At 42.6% G+C, this 21,889-nt stretch overlaps 1 protein-coding gene across 3 annotated transcripts; it reads left to right on the top strand.

The window, feature by feature from the left end:
• The first annotated feature begins 766 nt into the window (after positions 1-766).
• On the top strand, positions 767-21,858 carry eps8l2 (EPS8 signaling adaptor L2). Of its 3 annotated transcripts, XM_084017269.1 has the most exons (21): positions 767-976; positions 3,910-3,960; positions 4,427-4,473; positions 9,161-9,225; positions 10,632-10,793; positions 11,678-11,827; positions 12,526-12,605; positions 12,695-12,804; positions 12,903-12,973; positions 13,067-13,193; positions 14,518-14,606; positions 14,698-14,772; positions 15,839-15,987; positions 16,217-16,385; positions 16,469-16,503; positions 16,598-16,703; positions 17,048-17,167; positions 18,277-18,352; positions 18,449-18,620; positions 20,234-20,366; positions 20,917-21,858. In XM_084017269.1, exons 2-21 carry the CDS (start codon positions 3,926-3,928, stop codon positions 20,992-20,994), a joined length of 2,049 nt encoding a protein of 682 aa, XP_083873395.1. In that variant the 5' UTR covers positions 767-976; positions 3,910-3,925; the 3' UTR covers positions 20,995-21,858. The 3 variants fall into 3 exon arrangements, with proteins under 3 accessions (XP_083873395.1, XP_083873393.1, XP_083873394.1); XM_084017267.1 differs by lacking the exons at positions 767-976; positions 3,910-3,960 and having other exon boundaries at positions 4,252-4,473; XM_084017268.1 differs by lacking the exons at positions 767-976; positions 3,910-3,960 and having other exon boundaries at positions 4,252-4,473; positions 18,280-18,352.
• Positions 21,859-21,889: the final 31 nt, after the last annotated feature.

Below are 21,889 nucleotides of genomic sequence, written 5' to 3' on the forward strand. Positions count from 1 at the left end.
TGTGTGTGCAATCATTCATATACCATTCAAATCACTGCTGGTTTCAGGAGGGGTGCCCTCATTTATTTCTTTTGCATTCAAACACAATCATTCAGGTGGTTGTTCACACTCAGTAATATACCCAGAGAAAAGCAGCAGCACCGTCTTAATCTATTCCTTTGTAGGGGCAGCTCACTGCAGCTGGACAAAGAGTGGTCATTCTTACCAGGCAGTGACATTGAAACCTGGGCGGTGTTCCACACTGCTGCTCCTCTTTTATTCAGCCTGTCGAATCCAACTAGTTTAGACCTGCTTTGCTGCACAAACTGAAACCTGTTTAAATTAATTTATGCCACAACTGGAGTGCTAGTGTATAACATGTATTTAAGTCCATGCATTTGTAATGGCATTTTCAAATAAAAAACATAATTTTAAAAATATTTGTATTGCCATATATACAGTATGTTGCTAATATCTGCCAAGGTATAAGGTTGGCATCCCCCAAGTGAGTTTATAAGATATTAAAGCACATAGAACACATGTCTTTATGTGTTCAATGAAGCTGCACAGCGTCGGCTGGTGTTGTTTTATATAATGTGGGGTAATAAAACAGGAGTGAGTTGCATCAGCAGCATGCATCTCAACTAAACCCTTCACATATCCAGACCGTGATTCAGACTGCAGACTGAGAAAAGCCACACGGGCCGGCCCACTCCCAGCGAAGTGTCCGCGAAGCTCCTCCTCTCAGATAGTGTTACCTGCAGAGTCACCTATCACTCTTCTGCTCCCGCGTTGCCTCCACAGGGACCGACTTTCTGGCAACGAACGTCTGCGCTCTGTGTTGGATTCAGCGGTTCTCGTTTAAAACAAGCGCCTACGAATACCGAGCGTTTCCTGCGGGCTGCCGGTCCTGGTCGGGCTGAGATGGCAGGCTGATGCTTCAGGTGCATCTCGCCCACGTTTGGCACCCTGAGCATCCCGTCCGGAAAACACCACTGTGAGTTCCTATGAGGGCTAAAGATAGGCTACCTTTTCTTTCTTTCTTTCTTTCTTTCTTTCTTTCTTTCTTTCTTTCTTTCTTTCTTTCTTTCTTTCTGACAAATCTCACCACTCAGTGACTGAGCTTCTATAATGATCTTCTTGAGCAGAGTTACTCTTCAACTTTACAATTATACTTTTCTGAGCTCTTTGATGGTGTTGGTTTAAAGATTGGTTGCATTTATTTGTTTATTATATATTGCTAATTGTGTTATTAGGAAACGCCTCCTATTTATTATTCAACACATTATTGTTTTGTGATCAAGGCTGCAGGTATTGATATATAAGCTCAAATTGCATTGGACTTATTCACATAATCCACTGTGACATTCAGTATGGAGTCTGCTTGTTGAAAGAGAGCAGAACACTTAAGAACTCCATGTTGCCATCATACATTCAAATTGAATTGTCACTCTCAGCATTAATTACATATTTAGCTCGGTGGTGAGACTAACCTCATGATTACACATTAACAGCCAAATGAGAAACACTAATTGCTCATTTAGAAATCACAATTATTTCACAGTCTTGTTAGTAGTTTTTTTTTTGCATGATTGTTGTTCTTGTGTTAGGATGATTAAATAAATGCTGTGTGAACAAATAAAGGGAATCGTATCTATAAAATCTGATCTGATTGTTTGTCTGGTGCTAGTTCTGTGCCCTGATTCAGACACCTGTAACATCACCATCGTCATGGAAATATAAAAGAAGTGAATCACAGAAATCCTCTGATTGAGCTTCTGTCACGGTAGATGTTTATGTGTTAGAGCAGTTGTGGTCAGGGGAAACAGGTCTAGTTGTGCTGCATTTTGTGTCTAAAAATCAAGCCGCTAAAAATCAGTTGTGTTGTTTTTGTTTGCACTGAGTACATGAAGCCAGCTTGTTGTCATGCAAAACAAGCTTGTGACCCTGACTGCAGCATGCCAATGCTACTAAGAGAGATGCATGTTATAATGGCAGATTTGACAAACTTTGCAGAAGTTTGCAGTGCATTACCGAAGATGAAAGACTATTTATCAGCCGTGCACGCCACTGTGATACCTGGTAGTTTGTGATTTACTATTTTTTATTGCAACTCAGATTTAACATGCAACACCTGGGACTGGGAAATCATTGGTACTCACAAAAAGCAGTATGAACATGAAAAACATCCAACCTCATTCCAATTAAAAATAAAACATCTAAATGTATCACCAGTCATTTTGAGAAAAGGCAGAATGAAATATGAGACATACTTGCCATTATGAGCTTAAGATAAGCGCCCTGCTTCTATTTTTGTGTAATTATTGTTCTTCACGGTGTCATTACTCTGAATAAAAGGTTGTCAGCATTGAACAATAAGCACCTTAGGCTGAGTGGAGGAGAGTGTGTGGAGGGCCTCTTGCCATGATGTTGATAACACATGACACCAAGCCCATCCTGCTCCGGCCTCACCTCCCTCCTGAAAGCTGGCGACAGGCCAGCGCTGAGAACAATAGCACGGAGGGGTGATGACCGAGAGATAAGGACAGAAAGAGGAAGTCTATCTTTTGTGCAGCCTTACTAAAATAAATAGGATTAGGTTTCTTTGCTCATTTGCATTTCTCAGTCAGATTTTCATTGTAGATGATCCTTTAAACTAGTGGAACTACATGTGTGTGTGCGTCTGAAACATAGGAACCTGAATCGATATCGCTGTAGCTGTTGTTGTGATTTGGCCTTACGTTGTTTCAGCAGATATGAGCTGATTATCTGTCTAGAGTGATTATGGTTATGACCCGCTGCAAGATAAGCTTGAGTGACCACGCCTGTAACCTGTAAACTATAAACCCTCATAGTGTTTACCATGTGTAGTTTACCACTGCATGTTATGCAAAAATGGGGTTAAACTTCAGAAAGGAGGCGTGTCATGATGATATGGCTGTTTCAAAACGCTTTCAAGTAGCCTACTTGTTAGAAAATGATACTGAAATATTCATAGCTATTGTGGGAAGCACGCCTCGTGTCACAAACCCACACAAGCTCAGTACCTTACAGGTTGGATTGTTCCTACAGAACACTTAAAAGGCTCGCTGGTGAAACGGGACCCAAACCTCTTCGCCACTAATTGATAATACAAACTGAACCTGTTATCTAAACATGGCTCCTTGGAGGTAAAAGGTGATTATTATCTCAATAAATTCAATTTAGCCATTAACGTATGAACATGTATCAATAGTTGCAGTATAAATTATCATAAAGGAAAACAAGCAGAGCCAAAGCTGTTGTTAACAGCTCTTTAGGGTCCACAGGTATGCTTGTGTGTTTAGGCATAGTGTGTGCTGCAGACCTGATATATTATTATTATTATTATTACATAATGTCATCAGGACATGCCTGGGCAGACAAGACGGCGTCTCCTGGCCCAGAGGAGAAGGCGTGGGAGAGTTAACCAGATTTAGATGTAGCACTCCGTGCTAATTATTAAATTGATAGCGTGGCTGAGTGTAAAACCAGACCAAATTTAATTAATTGCAGTTATGCAGACAGTCATCAACAGAGTGGATCTAATTACACAGTGCATATCAGCCTGCTGCCTGCCATTGTCCCAGATCAGTCCCTCCGACTAGCAGCAGCACAGGCCTAACACCTGGCTTTTCACAGTGGAGGAACAGGCTGTTTAGTAGACTACACCCCACCTTTGCATATTTACAACCTCAATGAGGTACTACCAATAGTGCTTTAACATCATGGGCTGTATATGAGAACCAAAATGGAAAGAGAGAACACATATAACAGGCATTTAAAGGGGTCTTTAAAAGGAAAATGTGGAAACTGTTTGCTCTCCACCCCTGCAGCCACCTCCCTCTCTCCATCTGTAACACCCACTCTCTCCATTTCTCTGATCCTCATCCTCTCTGTTTCGATCTACAGGTGGATGTCTTAAATCATGAGTGTCCTGGGACCTCCATCGAGGCGAGCCAAGTGAGAGTCACGCACATTCCTGTTTTTCCTCACACATTTGTCTTCCTGGGTGTTATGCTGAGCTACTGTCACACAGGCGTAAGAGAATCACTAACCTAGAATGTAGGAGGCGGCGTGGGTCAAGGACCTCGGGCACAGAGCGGCTCTGTTTAGAATTGTTTGCTTTGCCTGGGTTCCTGGCTCTAGCCTCCCTCCATGCCCCCACACACCTACCCCCCCCCCCCCCCTTTCCCTTTTCCACTCTCCCTCTCTCGCTGGCTGGTCCATATGCTCAGAATCCCAAGCTAATCTCACCCAGTGTCGGCCAGCCTGCTCTCCGTATATCACTCCTACTTCGTGGGCTTGCGTTCATGAGAAGTGACAGTGTGGGAGTTTCAGAGAGTTTGTGACACTGACATCCAGAGGTGCAGGAGGAGAAGATGAAAGGCATGCAGCATAACGCGGTTTCCTCTTCTTGTCATTGCAGTGGAGTGGCCAGAACAGACAGCAAAATCAGCGCCAAGGCCCTCTATGGTAAGTCGCTGCATGGAAGTGAGAAGGGAAGATTGCTGCCCGTGTCAGGATACTTTATTGTTGGCCTGTTTTCAAGGCTTTGCCTTTACATGCCCTTCACCTGTTACTACACCTGTCTGTGGCATGAGTCGCTACACAGGTTTTAACGGTAGCTTATTCTGTATTTTAGGGCCTTTAATTGTTAAGGAATGCTTTTATTAAAACATGCTCGCTGTTTATTCTTCATCACCCATTTCTATATTTAAAGTCAGCCAATAGTGTATATTTTTCTTATTGTCAAAACAATCCTGTGAAAACAAATCAACAATGAATCTATCCTACTATACATATTGCCTGTGTAGCCAAAGTCTGATAGTTGACCTGTTGCACAGGGTGAGATGTTACCTCATCACAGTGTACATGCAGTACTGTAGTGTATTTGGAGTCAATCCCACATACACCGTCCTCCAGCTGTAAATATTCTCTAGTGTACCAAATGTGTATTAATCCTGAAAACAGTCCACAACAAATACACAGACCCCAGCTGTTTTCCTTTTTTAAATCAGGCTGTAGTATATTAGACGCTATTTTTTTGGTGTGATATGTGATGGATAGATTATGTGATATAACGCCAACCTTTTCTTTCGATGCCTTTTCCAACTGTCAGTAGTCAAGCTGTGAATCAGCACTGTAATTGACTCAAATCAAAATTCAAATTGCTATGCAAATGATTTTGTCAGGAAATCCGGCACCATCACTGTAGCGTGCTGCTGCTGCACCGCGGCCTTGCTCCACTATCACAGTCCTCTCCTTGCGGTGATAAGAGGGGGCCCAGATCCTGCTGAGGGGCCCCGTTGTTCTCAGGCTGCTGACACCTCTGTCAGACACTGAGGGCCATGGGAGAGAGGCAGGGGTCCTGAAGGAGACTTGAGTTTCCAGCTCTGTGCCAGGTCAACGCAGCATGCTGGGATATGTTTTCAGGCGCATTGAGCTTTTGGTTGTTTGTACTGTAGTCACGCTGCGTGCTGTCTTTTGTGCATACTTTGGATTGAAGGATATGACGGCTCTATTAATATCCACATTATCAGGCTCCATCACTGATCTGTCATTCTCAGTCAAACTCAGTAAAACAGTTATGGCATTGCCTGGCATTGTGTTTTAGCTGTTAAGCATACTTGTGCTTGTATGTGTGACTGAAATGTGCTGAGGGAGTGAAGGGTGTGCCTGTTTTTAATGTGTGGTTGGAACAGGGTGGGGACGCCCATGTTTCGCAGGTGAATAAAAGACAGCATTGAAAAGTGGAAAGGAAGAGGCGGACTCACCTCTGGTCCTCCTCAGACATTAGCTCACTGGCTCCTGCCAGCACCTCCTTCCACATTGCTAACATAGAGGAACATTGTACAACATATCATAGGCACAGATAGAAACCTAAGGGCTGCACTGTTGTAAATATAGAACGGACAGATGACCGTGTTGTAGGGATGCAAGATGTTCCCAAAGCATCTGACTGTGCGCCTCGTTGTCTGTGAAATATTTTTGTGCCGTAAGTCATCCAAATACCCACAGGACGCACCCCACTCCTGTGATATCTGAGAAATATCCCACTGTATGTGTGACGAGGCAGTTCTGCTTCGTTGGCTCGTCTGGTCGCGTGTGGCAGATGGTCACCACCACCTTCTCACTGCAGGACGACAGCAGCATGGCAGGAGAGTGGACCGTCCATCACAGTGGGATGTATTTGGATAGATAAAGGTCTGCTACTGAATAAACATGCAGGAACAACAGCAAATGACCCGGCTCAATATCCCATATGCAAAAACCCCCCCACCATTCACACAGTGCAGGGCAGCACAGAACGGATGCAAATGATGCACAGGTCCTCCCACCTGATCTGTTATCAGCAGCTTTGGGGTAGAGCAGAGAAGTGCCACATCAGATTCATCACGCCTGGACTTCAGACCATCTGGCAGCTTTATCGAGTTCCTTGGTTTGTGTTTGAGGAGCATGTCTCTGTCAGGTAATATGTGTTTGGGCTGGTGAGTCTGATTTAGGAAGTTCTCACTTCCATCTCGTCCTGCCTCGCGTTTTTTATTTAATGTCTGCGTATGTTTGAAATTCAGTTATAGGGCCAATATTATTTCTATTTCAGTTATCAGGGGCTGAATTTGACTAGATAATTCTATGTTTTGCCTCTTGCTGTTCCTGCACCGTGTAAACGTGTTTGCATTTGTTTCAGAGGACAACTCTATGGTGAATCAGGCAGTGAGGTCTGTTGATGTGATGATCTATCTAATATTTTTTGTTAATCAAACTACATTGAAATTGTATAAAATGCCAGTGTCTTTATTTTGGGTTCAATCACATTAAATGACAGTTTTTTAAAGGGCGGTTATGAGGGAGCTCAGATTGTCTGATTGATCTGGGCCATGTATTGGTTTGATAAGCAGCTATGTTTATCTCTGTTCGCTGACTGGAGCGGCCTGACGATCTACCCATCTGGCTGCTAAGTGGCTCTTATTGCAAGCTGTTGCAGCGCCGTGAATTGATTGGCGTAAATGTCAGGCCATTAATAAGACATGGGGCGAGCTCGACTTTCAGTGAGACACCTGACGCTTGTGTTTCACCTGTGTGGAGCCCAGCAGGAAGGAATCGGCAGAGAGGAAATAGCAGGAACATGTTTGCGTCACTTGCACAGTGACAGTGGTTGCATGAATAAAAAGGGGGCTAGAACATGGAAGAGTCAGAGCTCTATGAAGCATGTTTATGTCACACTGAATCATCAATTAACAGATACCAAATATTGGAACGTACTTTAGAGGCTTGACACACATCCATTAAGTGTTATGCATACAGTGGAGCTTTTGTGTCACTGGCACCAAAAGCACATAAACTGAAATGTGGCCGGATGTCTCCGTGGAGAGAAAACCTGTGCAGCATCAAAATGTTGACTCTATTGGGTGGGGGACATAAAGAAACCTGATATTAGATCTGGCGGTGGAGTTGATAGGAACATGTTCTCATTTAACCGTAATTGTTACCTGCAGACTATTCACCTGGTAAATAGGTCAATGAGCACGTTGGCATGCTCATCTAACATCGGCCTGTTTGAAGACAATGGTCCCCGCCAGCACACAGTGCTGTGAACAATGGCGTCTTGAAAATGGAGCAATGTTAAGTGTTTACAAATGTCATTCAAACTTTTAACAGCTCAACACCTTTGGACTTTATTGGCCTCAATCTGTTTTTTGAAATGTTTCCAGAACAGGACACTTCTTTATTGCCTGTGCATTGTCTGATTTATCCTTTAAAATCATTACTGTGATTGGATTGGAATCCAATCCTTCCTGATTTAAATGCAAGCAATAACTCATTTGTAATTTTTATTTGTTGATACTTCACAAATACTCCACGAAAGTGAACGTGGCAGACAGGAGAAGAATGTCTGGCTACCTAAAAACACACAGCAGTACTGGTCTTGGTCTTCACTCGGTCTGCCTCAGCCTTCCTCTTGACAATATCTCAGCCTGCTTGGTTTTGTCTCGGCCTTGGTCTGAACCCCTCAAAGTCTGGGTCTTGATGTCCACTCTGTTCTGCCGGATGTATAAATAAGCAACTGTCTGCCAACAGGTTCCCAAATCAACTTGATAGTTGTTCATAGATCATTGTTGTGTAGATTTTCAAAGTTCGAAAGAAACTTTTGTTTTGTTCGTGACCATACACACATCGAGTATTTTAAGTCTCAAAACATATTTCCACATATTATTGTGTGGTTAGTGACATTGTTTTAATCTCTCATAGCATTGCCCAAAAACTGCACGGTGGTGTAGTGGGTAGCACTGTCGCCTCACAGCGAGAGGGTCCCGGGTTCGATTCCCGGGTCTGCCCAGGTTCCTTCTGTGTGGAGTTTGCATGTTCTCCCCGTGTAAGCGTGGGTTCTCTCCGGGTTCTCCGGCTTCCTCCCACAGTCCAAAGACATGCAGGATGGGGATAGGTTAATTGATGACTCTAAATTGCCCGTAGGTGTGAATGTGAGCCTGAATGGTTGTCTGTCTCTACATGTTGGCCCTGTGATGGACTGGCGACTTGTCCAGGGTGTACCCTGCCTTCGCCCAATGACAGCTGGGATCGGCTCCAGCCCCCCCGCGACCCTGAATACAGGATAAGCGGTAGAAAAAAAAAAAAGCACTCTGAGCATGGTGCTGTTGAAAAGTAGCAGCGTGATCTTTGACCCTGCAGTAAATCTGTGCCTGTAGTTGTTGGAGAGAGATGTCATGCCAGCCTGGCCAAGCTATGGTTTTAGAAGGGTCAAATCACGTCACACACACTCTTTGATATGAGATTTAATAATTAACTTTTCAGATAGGTGTTCTACTTGCCTTCTGGCCTGACAGTTTTAGACACAAAATTATGTTAAAAGATTTCATTTCACAAGTATAGTCTGACCACTTTTGAAAGCTGCATTATTGTAAAACATACTGTAAAATAATCACTTGTCACCTGTCACCTGTCACCTGTCACCTGTCTGAGACACGAAGAAGAAAAAAGCCGCCCTACGGATTGCGTATTCTTGTCACTTCCTTATTGCCCTGCCGGTCTTTTCAGCTTGTGTTTCATTTCATCTCTTCACTCAGCTGAAACAGTTTGATCACAGGCAGGATTTGGATTCTCACTTTTTCACTCGTGATGTCTTTGTTTTTTTTATCACCAGAACAGAGGAAAAAATACTCCAACTCCAATTATATCATGCATGAGACGTCGCAGTATCATGTAGAGGTAAGAAATGCTCTGTTTGTTGTTACTCGGCTGGGTAAAACATTTGAAAGTAAGCAACTGAATATTTATTCAACTGTATAATAACTGAGGCTGGGTGGAATCAGATCAATGATGGCACTTTAACACACTTTATATTTACTTATTATTAAGGGTACAAATAGTTTTAGCACTAATTTAAATTGTAATTTTATATTTTTCTTATATGTATTATTTTAATAGGAAAGCTCACTTTGAGTGATTCCAGACATTTGAAGTTTCATGTACATCACACTCACATATTATTTAATTTTGTATTTAATTTTTTCACATAATTCACTGTATTACTTCTATTTCATTGCTGATGCATGTGGTACCTGTTCACCTGCCTTGACTTGACGGATAAATAGAGGCATAGATAAACAAAAATAATAAAAAAAACAAACTCAATGAAAATAGAATGGTTAGCAAGTTTTAAAATATGTATAAAACTAAGCAACTATGATAGAAAATATAGTTTTAGTTATTTTTAATCCCCACAAGTATTACGTCTCCATATGGAAATCAGCTGAGAACCTTTATTCTGTGATTCCTGTCACACTGAAAAAAATGTCACTGAACCTCACCCAGAAAAACAAGAGAAAAGTAAAGCAATACCTTGAATATAGGATTGTTCTTTTGGCCAGAGATATAAGCTGACAGTTAATCTCTTGATTACATTTCCTTTATGGAACTCATAATAAAGCAATTAGGCCTCTGATTGCAGCAGTGTGGAGCTGATGTTTAGATGACGGAGTCAGAGACGTGCTTTAGGCCATGAAAGGTATTGAACTATGTCCCGCGTCCACAACGATTTCCTCTAGCAATGCTCATTATCACACATGTAATCACAGATAACAGCATGCTGAAGAGAGACGTGGAAGTAATTCACTCAGCAATGCTTTCAACTAAAGGCTTTATATGAGAAATGTTCAGTATGTTAAGTATTTTTTTTACAGTTGTAAGAAAACAGGCCTAAATATACAGCACAGTAATCAGTTACAGTTTAAGAAGCAGGTTTGGAATGAGAAATATCCTTGTTTGCTTTATTAATGAGGGTAAGATGGTAACAACGAAGCAAAGTGTAAAACAAATTATTTGATCATTATTATTTATGATGGGTTATGTGCTGGACTGTTTGTTGTTGTTTGACAGTTGCTTGTTAGCAAACACGTTTTTGTATGGCTGAAACAAAACAAAATATAATTTGTTGATTTGACAGCTTAAGAGGTGATAATATGCATAATATGCCAAGCATATATAGATATTACGTCCATCAACCTTCTAATACATGCCTTTCCTACTTTCCATACAGCCAATGTTTGTAGTTCACACCAGGTCACAGTCACAACTCTTATACTTCATTTGTCCACTCACTGTTTCCTACGTAGCATCTCTCCACGTTCATTATGGACAAGACAGAGTCCATTACCACAGTGGATGATGCCATCAAGAAACTGGTGCTTCTGGACTCAAAAGACAAAATCTGGACCCAGGAGATGCTCCTGCAGGTCACCGACAAGGCAGTCTGTCTGCTGGACTGTGACACGCAGGTAAGGCTTCACTTCTGTCTGGTCATATATCGTCAAATAATGTCAGCAGTAAACGTCACATTTACAGTCAGTGATGTGTGTTTGTGATCTATAGCATGACAAACTGTACAGCACATGTGGAAAAGCTGCAGAAGATGTGAGCATTTAACCGGGCAGGGAGTGTAAACGATGCTATGAAAGTTCTAAATTAAAAGTCAGGATATGTTGATATATGATGATATGATATGGCTTTCTGTGCATCGATTCTGGAAATGATTTGCTTGAATCTGTCTCTCACAAGTTTGTGAGAGTGCAATACTAAGAAGCTCAGGTGCCTACTTAAGTTATTATTAAACGTTGTACAATTAAATTAAATACTTACCTACCTAATTATGTCCGACATGATTAGGATTACGTTTTTGCCGATAGTTAGATGAGAAGATTTATACCACTCTCATGTCTTTCTCTTCAACATGAAGCTACCGCCAGCAGATGGTTAGCTTAGCTTAGCATAACGACACGAAGCAGGGGGAACCAGCCTGGCTTTGTTCAAAACCAACAGAATCACACTCTGGAGGATGTTTTTTATTTTACACCTTGGCATTTGTAAGAATTAAACAAACAATGTAATATTAGTGTTAATTTGAGAGTCTTAGGTGCTGTAAGGGGGATTTTATTAATGTTGGACAGGCTAGCTGTTTCCCGTCGTTGTGCTCATCTAAGCTAAGCAGCGGCTTGTGGGAGTTATTTGCTGTGCAGCTAGGAGAGTGTTATTTACTTTCTCATCTCTCATCATTTTAAGAAGATATTTGTATTGTTTGACCTTACTGAGGACTTATTCTATCTCTCTGTTTCTCCGCTGTCACCTCTACCCCTCTAACCATTCCTCTGTTGCGCTCCTGCAGGAAGAGTTGGAGAACTTTCCTCTCCCCACAATCCACATGAGTCAGACGGTCCTGAATCAGACACGTTACCCCTCCGTGCTGCTGCTGGTGTGTCAGGACAAGGAGCAGCACAAACCCGACATCCACTTCTTCCACTGTGACGAGGTGGAGGTGAGTCACTTTTTCAATTCAATCGTAAATCCAGGCTGCTGTTGTTGGAGCACTGGGTCAGATTCTGGTGTTGTTTTTAGCAGTGTGCTTGTATGCAGTTTTTTAAGAGATAGTTGCTCAAAGAAGGATCCCTGGAAGGGTGTAATACATTAACTTACTATAAAGACGATAGGCGACCTTTTAGAATCACAACTAGTAAGTTCAAATAAAGTTTACAAGAAACTTTGGTTCATAAACACTGAACAGGTTTGGAGGATCTGAATGAAATGACCTTTGGATGATCAACTATTGCTCACCTTTGTCTTCATTGAAAGAATATAAATGAGTGTGACATTCTTCTGTTATTTAATGGGAAGAAAGAATATGGAAAGCTCAAATGTTTTTGCAATACACTGATATATTAAATGTCACCACCTTTTGACTGTATGTAAATATGCACATCACAGTGTGCACTTTTACAGATGTGTGCTTCAAATCAATACACACAGACAGATGTAAAAACGACTCGTTAAAACAACATCAAAAACAAGTTCAAACTGCTGAACTAAGATCTGTAGGATGAGCATCACAACAGCTACAGTCTTGCAGGAGCCAATGCTTTGTGGCCCGTGACCTTAACCCTAGATCAGCAATGGTTGCCAGTGAAACTGCTATCAGCCGTAAACTAACACACAGTATGTTGTGTCCACTTTCGTCAGGCTGATATGGTTCATGAAGATATAGACAGTGCCATTGGAGACAACAAGTACGGGAAGAAAATGAGGCTTCAGACTCTGAAGTGAGAACAGACACACACGCACACACACAGGACAGACTCTAATAAGTAGTTGGCTGACTTGGACTTGATGCCTCCTCCTCTTCATCCAGGGTGAACCAGGAGAAAATGAAGCGTCACAGAGAAACCATCCTGCCCCCCTCTGCCCCGAAGGGCCCCTTACCTGCTGCAAAGGGACGCGTGGCGGCCATGAACACACAGGGTGCGTCTACACATACTGCACACGCGCTCACAGGAACAGATCACGTTTTAACTCAACAGTTGCATTCACATGAGCTTTATTCTGTCTTTGTATTGTAGATCGACGAGCCTCTGCACAAAATGACACAGAGTCACATGAAAAGCTGGCCCAGCGCATTGAGAAGGACGTGGTGAGTGTCTTTTGTCATTACATTAGACGGCTTCTTTCGCTGTCTTATAATGCTTTATCCTTCACGCTAAACCCCAGGATTTGTCTTCCTCAGCAAATCCTCAACTGTTCCCTGGATGACATAGAGATCTTTGTGGCGCGGCTGCAGAAGGCAGCAGAGGCCTTTTCTCAGCTCAACCAGCGCAACAAGAGTAAGAAGAATAAGAAGAAAGGACCAGCAGGTCTGTCTCCCTTTCTTCTGATGCGGTGGCACCAATGCAGTGACAATATGCTCATATTGCTCACGTCGCCATGTTTTCATTTCTGCGCCCTGTGGCGCTGGAGTGTCATCCAGTGATGCATGTGTGTATGTAGCAGTTCTATGAAGTAATACATGCTAATTACTTGTCATAACTGAGGTCATATTATTACTCATGCTCAGTGCTGATCTGGTGGACGTATGTCATGTTGGTGATTTAATTTATCATCAGTGTCTTCTGTCTGAATGACAGAGTTTTTGTGGTGTTTCTGCCTGACGAAGTAAAAAACATTGGCGATACTAAAAGGAAGAAAACTTCTGTTAAAGTTTTCCATGGAATAACATGGCGTGAGATGCTAGATGAGTCAAGACTGAAACCAAAAGTGTTCATTTATGGACAAAAATTGTAATACCAGCTGGTTCACCCAATCATGACTGTGTAAAGTAATAATATGACTGTTATGTTTTACCACCCGACGCTGGCAGTGGTGTGATGCTGTGTTTTTTATTTCACCTCACCTCATTCCCTGTAGTGGGACAAACTTAACACACTTACACGTGTTGTGTCCTGTGCCTGGTCATGTGCAAACACACATTCATTTTGATTTCACACACAACATTCGGTAATTAGTAACAGAAATGTGTGATGTCTCTGACTACATGACTGCCGAACACAATGTATTCTCTTTCTAGAGAATCACTTTCTAAACTTTAGAGTCAGAAGAATATCATGTTGGGTCACGTGTTGATCAAAAGGCTCATGTAGGGATTGCTATGCTGCAATATACAGGGTCGCCTATAAAGTTGGAATAATTTGCACATGTCTTGTCTTTTATAGCACCAAACAATGTTATACATGAAGGCATTTCACCTGGGTTAATTGTGACACATAATGTAATCATTGCACTTGGTCAAAAGTGACTACTGATGCATTTAAATAGGAATAAACAGAGGATTGTATCTGAAAACAAAATATCCCAACTTTATGGGCGACCCTGAAAATATATATATATATACCGGTATATATATATATATATATATATATATATATATATATATATAGCAACATTTCTATATAAATCAAGAGGTCTGATCTATTATAACCCTTTCTTTACTCTCGTCAAGGTGTTTTTGTCTGCAGAGCTGTTTATTAACTAAAGAGTCTTGTACTGTTTACTGTACTGAAAAAAGAATGTCTTTGAACTGTGGCCAGAAAGTGAAGCCTTGTGCTGTCTTTAACACGTCAGCATGAAGGAGCGGTAACACTGGAGTCTGTGTGTGGTCACTGTTGCTCTGGTTGTTTACAGAGGGCATGCTGACCCTGCGAGCCAAACCCCCCACTGAAGCGGAGGTCATCGATAGCCTGCAGAAACTGAAGCTGGCCCTCAACCTCTTGGTGAGATATCACAGCTCCTAACCTTTCCTCTCATCACTTGTCATCTCTTCATCACCTTCTCATTGCGTGTCTGTCATTGCACCCCCTGCAGGCCAAACTGAAGAAACACATTCAGAATCCAAGTGCGTCTGAGCTGGTTCACTTCCTCTTCGGTCCTCTGGAGCTGGTAAGAAGTACAAACATGTTCACAGTGGGTCTGATACAGGTGATCTACATGAAGTCTCATGCCATCATCTTCAACACATGGTGATGTTGTGAATTATATAAATCCATTTCTCCATGTCAATGTTGACTGAGCACACAGGCATATCTGGCTTGCAGAGCTGCATTTTTTAAATGCACAGAATCAAAGCAATTTAGTGATTGCATTGTTGCTATCAGATATTCCTCTCATTGTTTTTATTTTTCTGGCACCACACCTATGGCCTCTCTGCTGAAGTCTCACCAGACTGGAGAGACGTGCAGCTTTCAGCTCTGACTCAGGTTCAGCCACGCTTACACAATGTTGGTTTTCCTAACCGCGGCATTCAGCCGCACCTTCGATACTGCTGGATGGGAACGCAGGGCTGCGATTAGGCTCTGCCAGTTGATACGGTGCTGTAACCTCTGGACACATTGGATTTGCTTGATAAGGTCAAGATAAAGCCGGACCAGTAATATTCAAAGTGTGGCCCCACAGTCTCTAGCTGTCCTCAACAATCACACTCAGCTGATCTCAACAGTCAATATCCGTTGCTGTTTTCGAAATTCACCCTTTTCCTCTTCGGCTCAAGAATGAGAGTGAGACAGAGAGAGAAGGAGAGCACATTGGTGGTCAAGCAAGCTAGAGAGTGAAAGAAGAGAGGAACCGGTATTTTCTGATGGGGTTCCAAATGCTTTAGCTGACGACCAGAAGAGTCCCAAGCACACTAAAATAATAAGAAAAAGAAAATACTGGCAGAGGTCAGGGTCACTTTAGATCCATACACTGCCACACATGTCTAGTGGGTCATAAGTGATGATTGAGATGGATTCTTCCATACTTTTTTTTAGGAAATTGTTGCATATTATGCCCTTAAACAATGAAGCATTGAGACTTATGGCCTATATTCATGAATGGGGATTTGTGCAAAATCATTTATATATTCATTAAACCAAGGCTGTTTAAAACGGTTATATAATGTGTATTTTATACTTGTTTAATATATAATGTGTAAATACACACACACAGAAACTTCTGAATGTGTCCACAGGTGCTGCAGAGCTGTGGGAGTCCTGATCTGGTGCGTTCAGTGATCTCTCCCCACCTTTCCAAAGACACTGTGGACTTCCTGCGGGGACACCTCAGCCCCAAAGAGACGACCATCTTTGAGCTGCTGGGCGATGGATGGACCAAACCCAGGTACATAAACGGCTGCATTTGGCAGCACCTTTATCCAAAGTGCTTTTACAATTTGCATTCACACACCCGGTCCCACCCTGATGGCTGTGAGCTCTGATGCAAAATGTTGGCCGGAGCATCAAGAGCGATCGGGGGTTCGGTAACTTGTCCAGGGACACGTGGAGATGGGTGCATTAAAGCTGTGTAGCTTAAAGGTCTCCTTTTGATCATCCTGGCCCTCCTCCTGCAGAGCAGAGTGGCCCAGGGATCAGTGTGCACCTCCTTATTACCCAAAGTTTCGTAATGGCTGGGAGCCGCCGGTGGAGCACTTCAGGACGGCCCCATGGGAAACAGAAGGAGCCACGGGGCCACTGGCTTCTCCCACCAGCCACGATTACAGAAGACACGCATCTGAGGACGTAAGGGCTTTGTTTGTTAGCCACTGTGAAAGTACCGACCATTACAGGACACTTGAACATGCAACATCTGTTTGCCTTTTCAGTATTACGGAACTCATTCCTCAAGCTCGTCAAATGGGTAAGTAATAAAGCCCTTCACATACTCTGCTGTCTCTTTCACACATGTAAGAAAACATGTCAAACTAATGAGAATACACCATGTGTCTTAACAGGTCTTACAATGGGATGCCCCCCACCCGCAAATATGCCAAAATCCACTACCCCTTTGTAGCACGGAATGCCAACGAGCTGTCGGTGCTTCAGGACGAAATCCTCGAGGTGAAAACAATGTCATCTGATCTTGTTGTTCATGTGAGGTTTGACACATCATTTTGAGTTCAAACAGTGCAGATGAACGCCATAGTTTCTGGCAGGGATGATGCAACCCTCTCTCTAGCCTTGTAGGGTAGAAACATAGATTCATGTTCTGTAAAGGTTCATTTAAACTTTTTTTGTGTGTGTCTGCTGTAAACAAATAGAAAAAAAGAACCAATGCTAAATCGTTAAAGGTCACTTCTGGCACTGAAGCAATTTCAGCTGCATTCAGGTATACAGTGTGTATGGCTGTGTTGAGTTTAATTTTGAAAAGCTGTTTGAGTGTTGACGCGGAATGTGTCTCGCAGGTGATAGAGGATAACAAACAGTGGTGGAAACTACGGAATCGCAGTGGTCAGGCCGGATACGTCCCATTTAACATCCTGGACGTGGTGAATATGGAGGATCCAGACGCCGTCTTCAGCCAGGTGACATGCTGCACTACAATTACACTCTGATGAATACCAGTAAACCTTTGGCAGTCTATGTGTGAGCTCTTAAAGGAAATCATTCACATGAAGGTTCTATATTAAGGATTCAGAGCATTAACATTGCAGCAAACAACAATTTGCAATGTAAAGATGAAGTGTAGTTATGCCAACCTGACTGGAAAATGAAGTGGCCCTCCCTCTCTGTGTGTTGTAATCTTTGTTTACATAGTTGGCCCTGCTGCGCCCGACTTTAAGTGCATGTAGGCTAAGTGTGCCCCACTGGTCAGCTAACAGCCGCTATTCTGTACTGGGTATATACAGCGGTCACAGCTGATAACGCCGTCCTGACCCACGGCGTTGTCACGGAAGCGTATTTGTAAGTTGTATTTATAATGTTCCCACAGGCAAAGTTTCCAGAATCTACACAAACATTTTAGAATTGATCTGCTTTATTGGACTCAGTAGACCAGAATGCATTGCAGCTACAGGCCATGTTGTGGTTTGAGTAGAATTTTAGCAGCTTTATCTGTATCACTCTCACTTATTTTGCCTACAGTTTCAGGAGTGTTGTCAAGAGAAATCATTAAATGTGTAACTAAGTATGATGTAATGAGATAGGTCAAGGTTTCCTCATCACTGCTGGTGGATCCATTTGTTGTGCATCAAGGAATTATTGCATCCGGGTTGAAAGTACAAAAGATGATTAGGGCGTCATGATAAAGAGCCTTTACAGAGATAAATAAGCAATCGGATGAATAGAGGGTCAAAGATATATAACAAACATAGTAACACAGTTTATCACAGGATAATTCATTGAGCAGCAGTTGCTCACTGCTCCTATCAGCGTACGCGTGTGAACGAACTCCCTGAATTTGTTGTTCCCACCCTCGCCAAAAGCCTACATTCCTGCAGGCATTCATGCTGCATGCACGTTGACCAACGCCCTGCAGCAGATACTGCATGCAGCCATTCTTCCTGGTGTCAAATACTTTCACACACTCTTTGGCACCTGGGCAAAACGTATCAACCACCAGTGAGATGAAAGACAAACCTGTTTTTGCAATAAGAGCTGCTTTCTCATGGAAGGTGTTTGTGTCTGTGTGCAGCAGGGCTACAGGACGTCCCCTCCTGGTTCTCTGAGCCATGGAGACAGCTTCAACAAGGGTAGACCCAAAGACAAAAGTGAGTGAATGCAACAAAAATAAACAGAGTCAGGTCAAAGACATGTCATAGTCGCTCAATTCTGACACCTGCTGTCGTCCTGTTTCTGTGCTGTAGTGATGGATAAGGTCAACATTGAGTTATTGACAAGGATCACCGCTAAAAAAAGCCAGCCGCCCACCAGGAACTTTCGCGTGGAGCGACCGTCCGTCAACCATGTACCGCTCGACTTTGACTCAAGTCCAGAGCAGGTGACCGCCTGGCTCAGCGCAAAAGGTTTATCGAAACCGTAAGTCACCTTGCTCATCACCTGCCCACACCTTCAAGCTCTGTTTGAAATGACAGGAAGTATTTAAAAGCTGCATTGTATTTCTTCATCAATAGCCAGAGGTGGAAAGAGCACCAGAATACTGTGCTCTGTGCTCACATTAAGTAAAAGTATCTTAGCATACTTAAATACAAGTAAAAAGTAGGTGTGTTACATTTAAAAAAAATGTGTGTGTGTGGGGCGGGGGGGGGGGGGGGGGGGGGGTATGATATATGATACTACTGTTAAATTAAAAAATATCTTTAGGCTTCAAAACAGATTGCATTACATGTCCCAGTACAACCAGTCCACTCGTCCTCTCTGTCCCTGTATAAACAGTCCACTCTGCCTCTCTGTCCCAGTATAACCAGTCCACTCGTCCTCTCTGTCCCAGTATAACCAGTCCACTCTGCCTTTCTGTCCCAGTATAACTAGTCCACTCTGCCTCTCTGTCCCAGTATAACCAGTCCACTCGGCCTCTCTGTCCCTGTATAACCAGTCCACTAGGCCTCTCTGTCCCAGTATAACCAGTCCACTCGTCCTCTCTGTCCCAGTATAACCAGTCCACTCTGCCTTTCTGTCCCAGTATAACTAGTCCACTCTGCCTCTCTGTCCCTGTAAAACCAGTCCACTCTGCCTCTCTGTCCCAGTATAACCAGTCCACTCGGCCTCTCTGTCCCAGTATAACCAGTCCACTCTGCCTTTCTGTCCCTGTAAAACCAGTCCACTCTGCCTCTCTGTCCCAGTATAACCAGTCCACTCTGCCTTTCTGTCCCTGTAAAACCAGTCCACTCTGCCTCTCTGTCCCAGTATAACTAGTCCACTCTGCCTCTCTGTCCCTGTAAAACCAGTCCACTCGGCCTCTCTGTCCCAGTATAACCAGTCCACTCGTCCTCTCTGTCCCTGTATAAACAGTCCACTCTGCCTTTCTGTCCCAGTATAACTAGTCCACTCTGCCTCTCTGTCCCTGTAAAACCAGTCCACTCTGCCTCTCTGTCCCAGTATAACCAGTCCACTCGGCCTCTCTGTCCCAGTATAACCAGTCCACTCTGCCTTTCTGTCCCTGTAAAACCAGTCCACTCTGCCTCTCTGTCCCAGTATAACCAGTCCACTCTGCCTTTCTGTCCCAGTATAACTAGTCCACTCTGCCTCTCTGTCCCTGTATAACCAGTCCACTCGGCCTCTCTGTCCCAGTATAACCAGTCCACTAGGCCTCTCTGTCCCAGTATAACCAGTCCACTAGGCCTCTCTGTCCCAGTATAACACAGCTGTACTTTTTAATGTACACCCCTGCCATTAACATGCTGTCAGGAATAGATTTTGAGTACTTTAGCATGTTTTACTTCATGACATTCATGGTTACTGGATTGTTTGCCATGACATTTTTACATTCATGCCCAAGGACGGATTGGGAAGATTATTCATGTTATTGATTACATTGGTGCTTATCCTGCTATTGCATGTTGAGATGTCACAAAGAATGTCTTTTTGGATCTACAGTGTTTTAGTAACATCAGTGTATTCACTATTGGGAACTATGTACAAGTGAAGAAATAGAGTAAATGTATAAATAACAATAAACTGACTGTCTGCAGGACTGTTGAATGTTTGGGGATCCTGACTGGAGCCCAACTGTTTTCCCTCAACAAAGAAGAGCTGAAGGCGGTGTGCGGGGAAGAAGGCGGTCGTGTCTATTATAACATCACCGTGCAGAAGGAACAGCTGGAGGTCTGTCACACACTTTAACTGCTCGCTCAGGTCTAATGCAAACACAAGCAGCATGAATACAGTATTCACAGTGGGGGAAGAGTAAACCAGGGTCCTGACTCAGTCAAAGCAGAGTGGTTTAGAGAAATATGAATCATTGCCTCAATATATATTTTCTTTTCTCCATGGCCACTCCTCACTCCCTCTCAACCTTTTCTCCTCACCTTTAAAGCTGGCGTTATAGTGAAATTTTACTTTTGTTTATTTTTAGTCCTTATTTTTATGTCCATCCATAGACTTGTCAACCTATTTATTTATAGGTTGATTATAGTATTAACACACAACACTTTGTACACTCATGCAGCGTGATGTTTCCATGACAGCATTGCAGGATCATTTCCTGCGTGTATTCCCGTGTTTTAACATGCTCTGATGAGAAAAGTCTGTTGCCATTGCTTTTGTACTTTTATGTCCAAACGTCGTCTATTTATTGAAAGGACTTACAATAATTAATTTAACATAAATTTAAGAAAATAAACATTTTTAAAAATGAAGTATGTTTCCTTTCCAGAAGACCAGAGGAGACTCAGAACTGCAGGAGGTCATGAAGCGGCAGCAGGAGAAGATCGGCTCTGGCAACAAAGACTGACCCATCCAGTCGCTTTCACTCTAACTGCAGCAGCTTCTTCAATCAATGTACTGCTAATTGTGGCCTACAGTAGAGCATTCGGAAATGTTGCGTACATTTTTAATTGTATATTTATTTTGTATCACCAAATGTGTATGTATTCCAGTGTTTTCTTATCTAATTTTTTTTTGCTTTGGTTTTCATGGTCTTTAAATTGTGTATGAAAAGAGGAACCTATGCATTGATGTACAGTTTTGATTGTGTGTATGTGTGTGTGTGTGTGTGTGTGTGTGTGCGTGTGTGTGTGTGTCTGTGGGAGCATGAGACAGCACAACGTGCATGTAACGTACATACTTGTACGAGCACTGTGGTCAATGTTTGTGCTCATCGTCGATGTTGCGGCTGTTTACTGAATGACTTAAATAAGTAGATTTTAGCTCATCTCATATCTAAATCTGTGCCAGGAAGTTGACACATTTTCTGATATATAGCCAATTATTTTCATATTACTGTTTACAGGTACAACACATAATAAAATAAAACTTAAAAACACTATGTATGTCAGAAGTAGTCTCATCCTGCAGATCAGCAGTAGGTATTAATATAAATGTTGTAGATTCTCAATTGAGACGGAAATAAACCGTTGATAATCCTGCATGAAGTTATTGTCAATAACAGTGAGATGCTGTCTTTAATGTGTTTTCAGGCAGCATGATATGATGCAGTGTGAAAACTCCACAGACACAGGAATAATGAAGACGATATGAGAGTTTGTCATTCTGATATGAATAATTAAATAAAGATTTGGGCAAAACATTCAAGGCAATTGTAAATTTCATGGGACACACTATTAAAAAATAAACTTGGTAAATATTTGATATCCCATCTTTGTTTGTCCATAATTCTCGTATTTATC

This window comes from Eutrigla gurnardus (genome assembly GCF_963514095.1).
Source record: "Eutrigla gurnardus genome assembly, chromosome: 9".
Lineage (NCBI taxonomy): Eukaryota > Metazoa > Chordata > Actinopteri > Perciformes > Triglidae > Eutrigla > Eutrigla gurnardus.

Coding starts and splice junctions, on each gene's coding strand:
- eps8l2 (XM_084017267.1), top strand. CDS start 4,380: ATGAAAGGCATGCAGCATAACGCGGTTTCCTCTTCTTGTCATTGCAGT. Junction 9,226..10,631: donor CGTCGCAGTATCATGTAGAG/GTAAGAAATGCT, acceptor TTTCCTACGTAG/CATCTCTCCACGTTCATTAT. Junction 12,606..12,694: donor ATGAGGCTTCAGACTCTGAA/GTGAGAACAGAC, acceptor CTCTTCATCCAG/GGTGAACCAGGAGAAAATGA.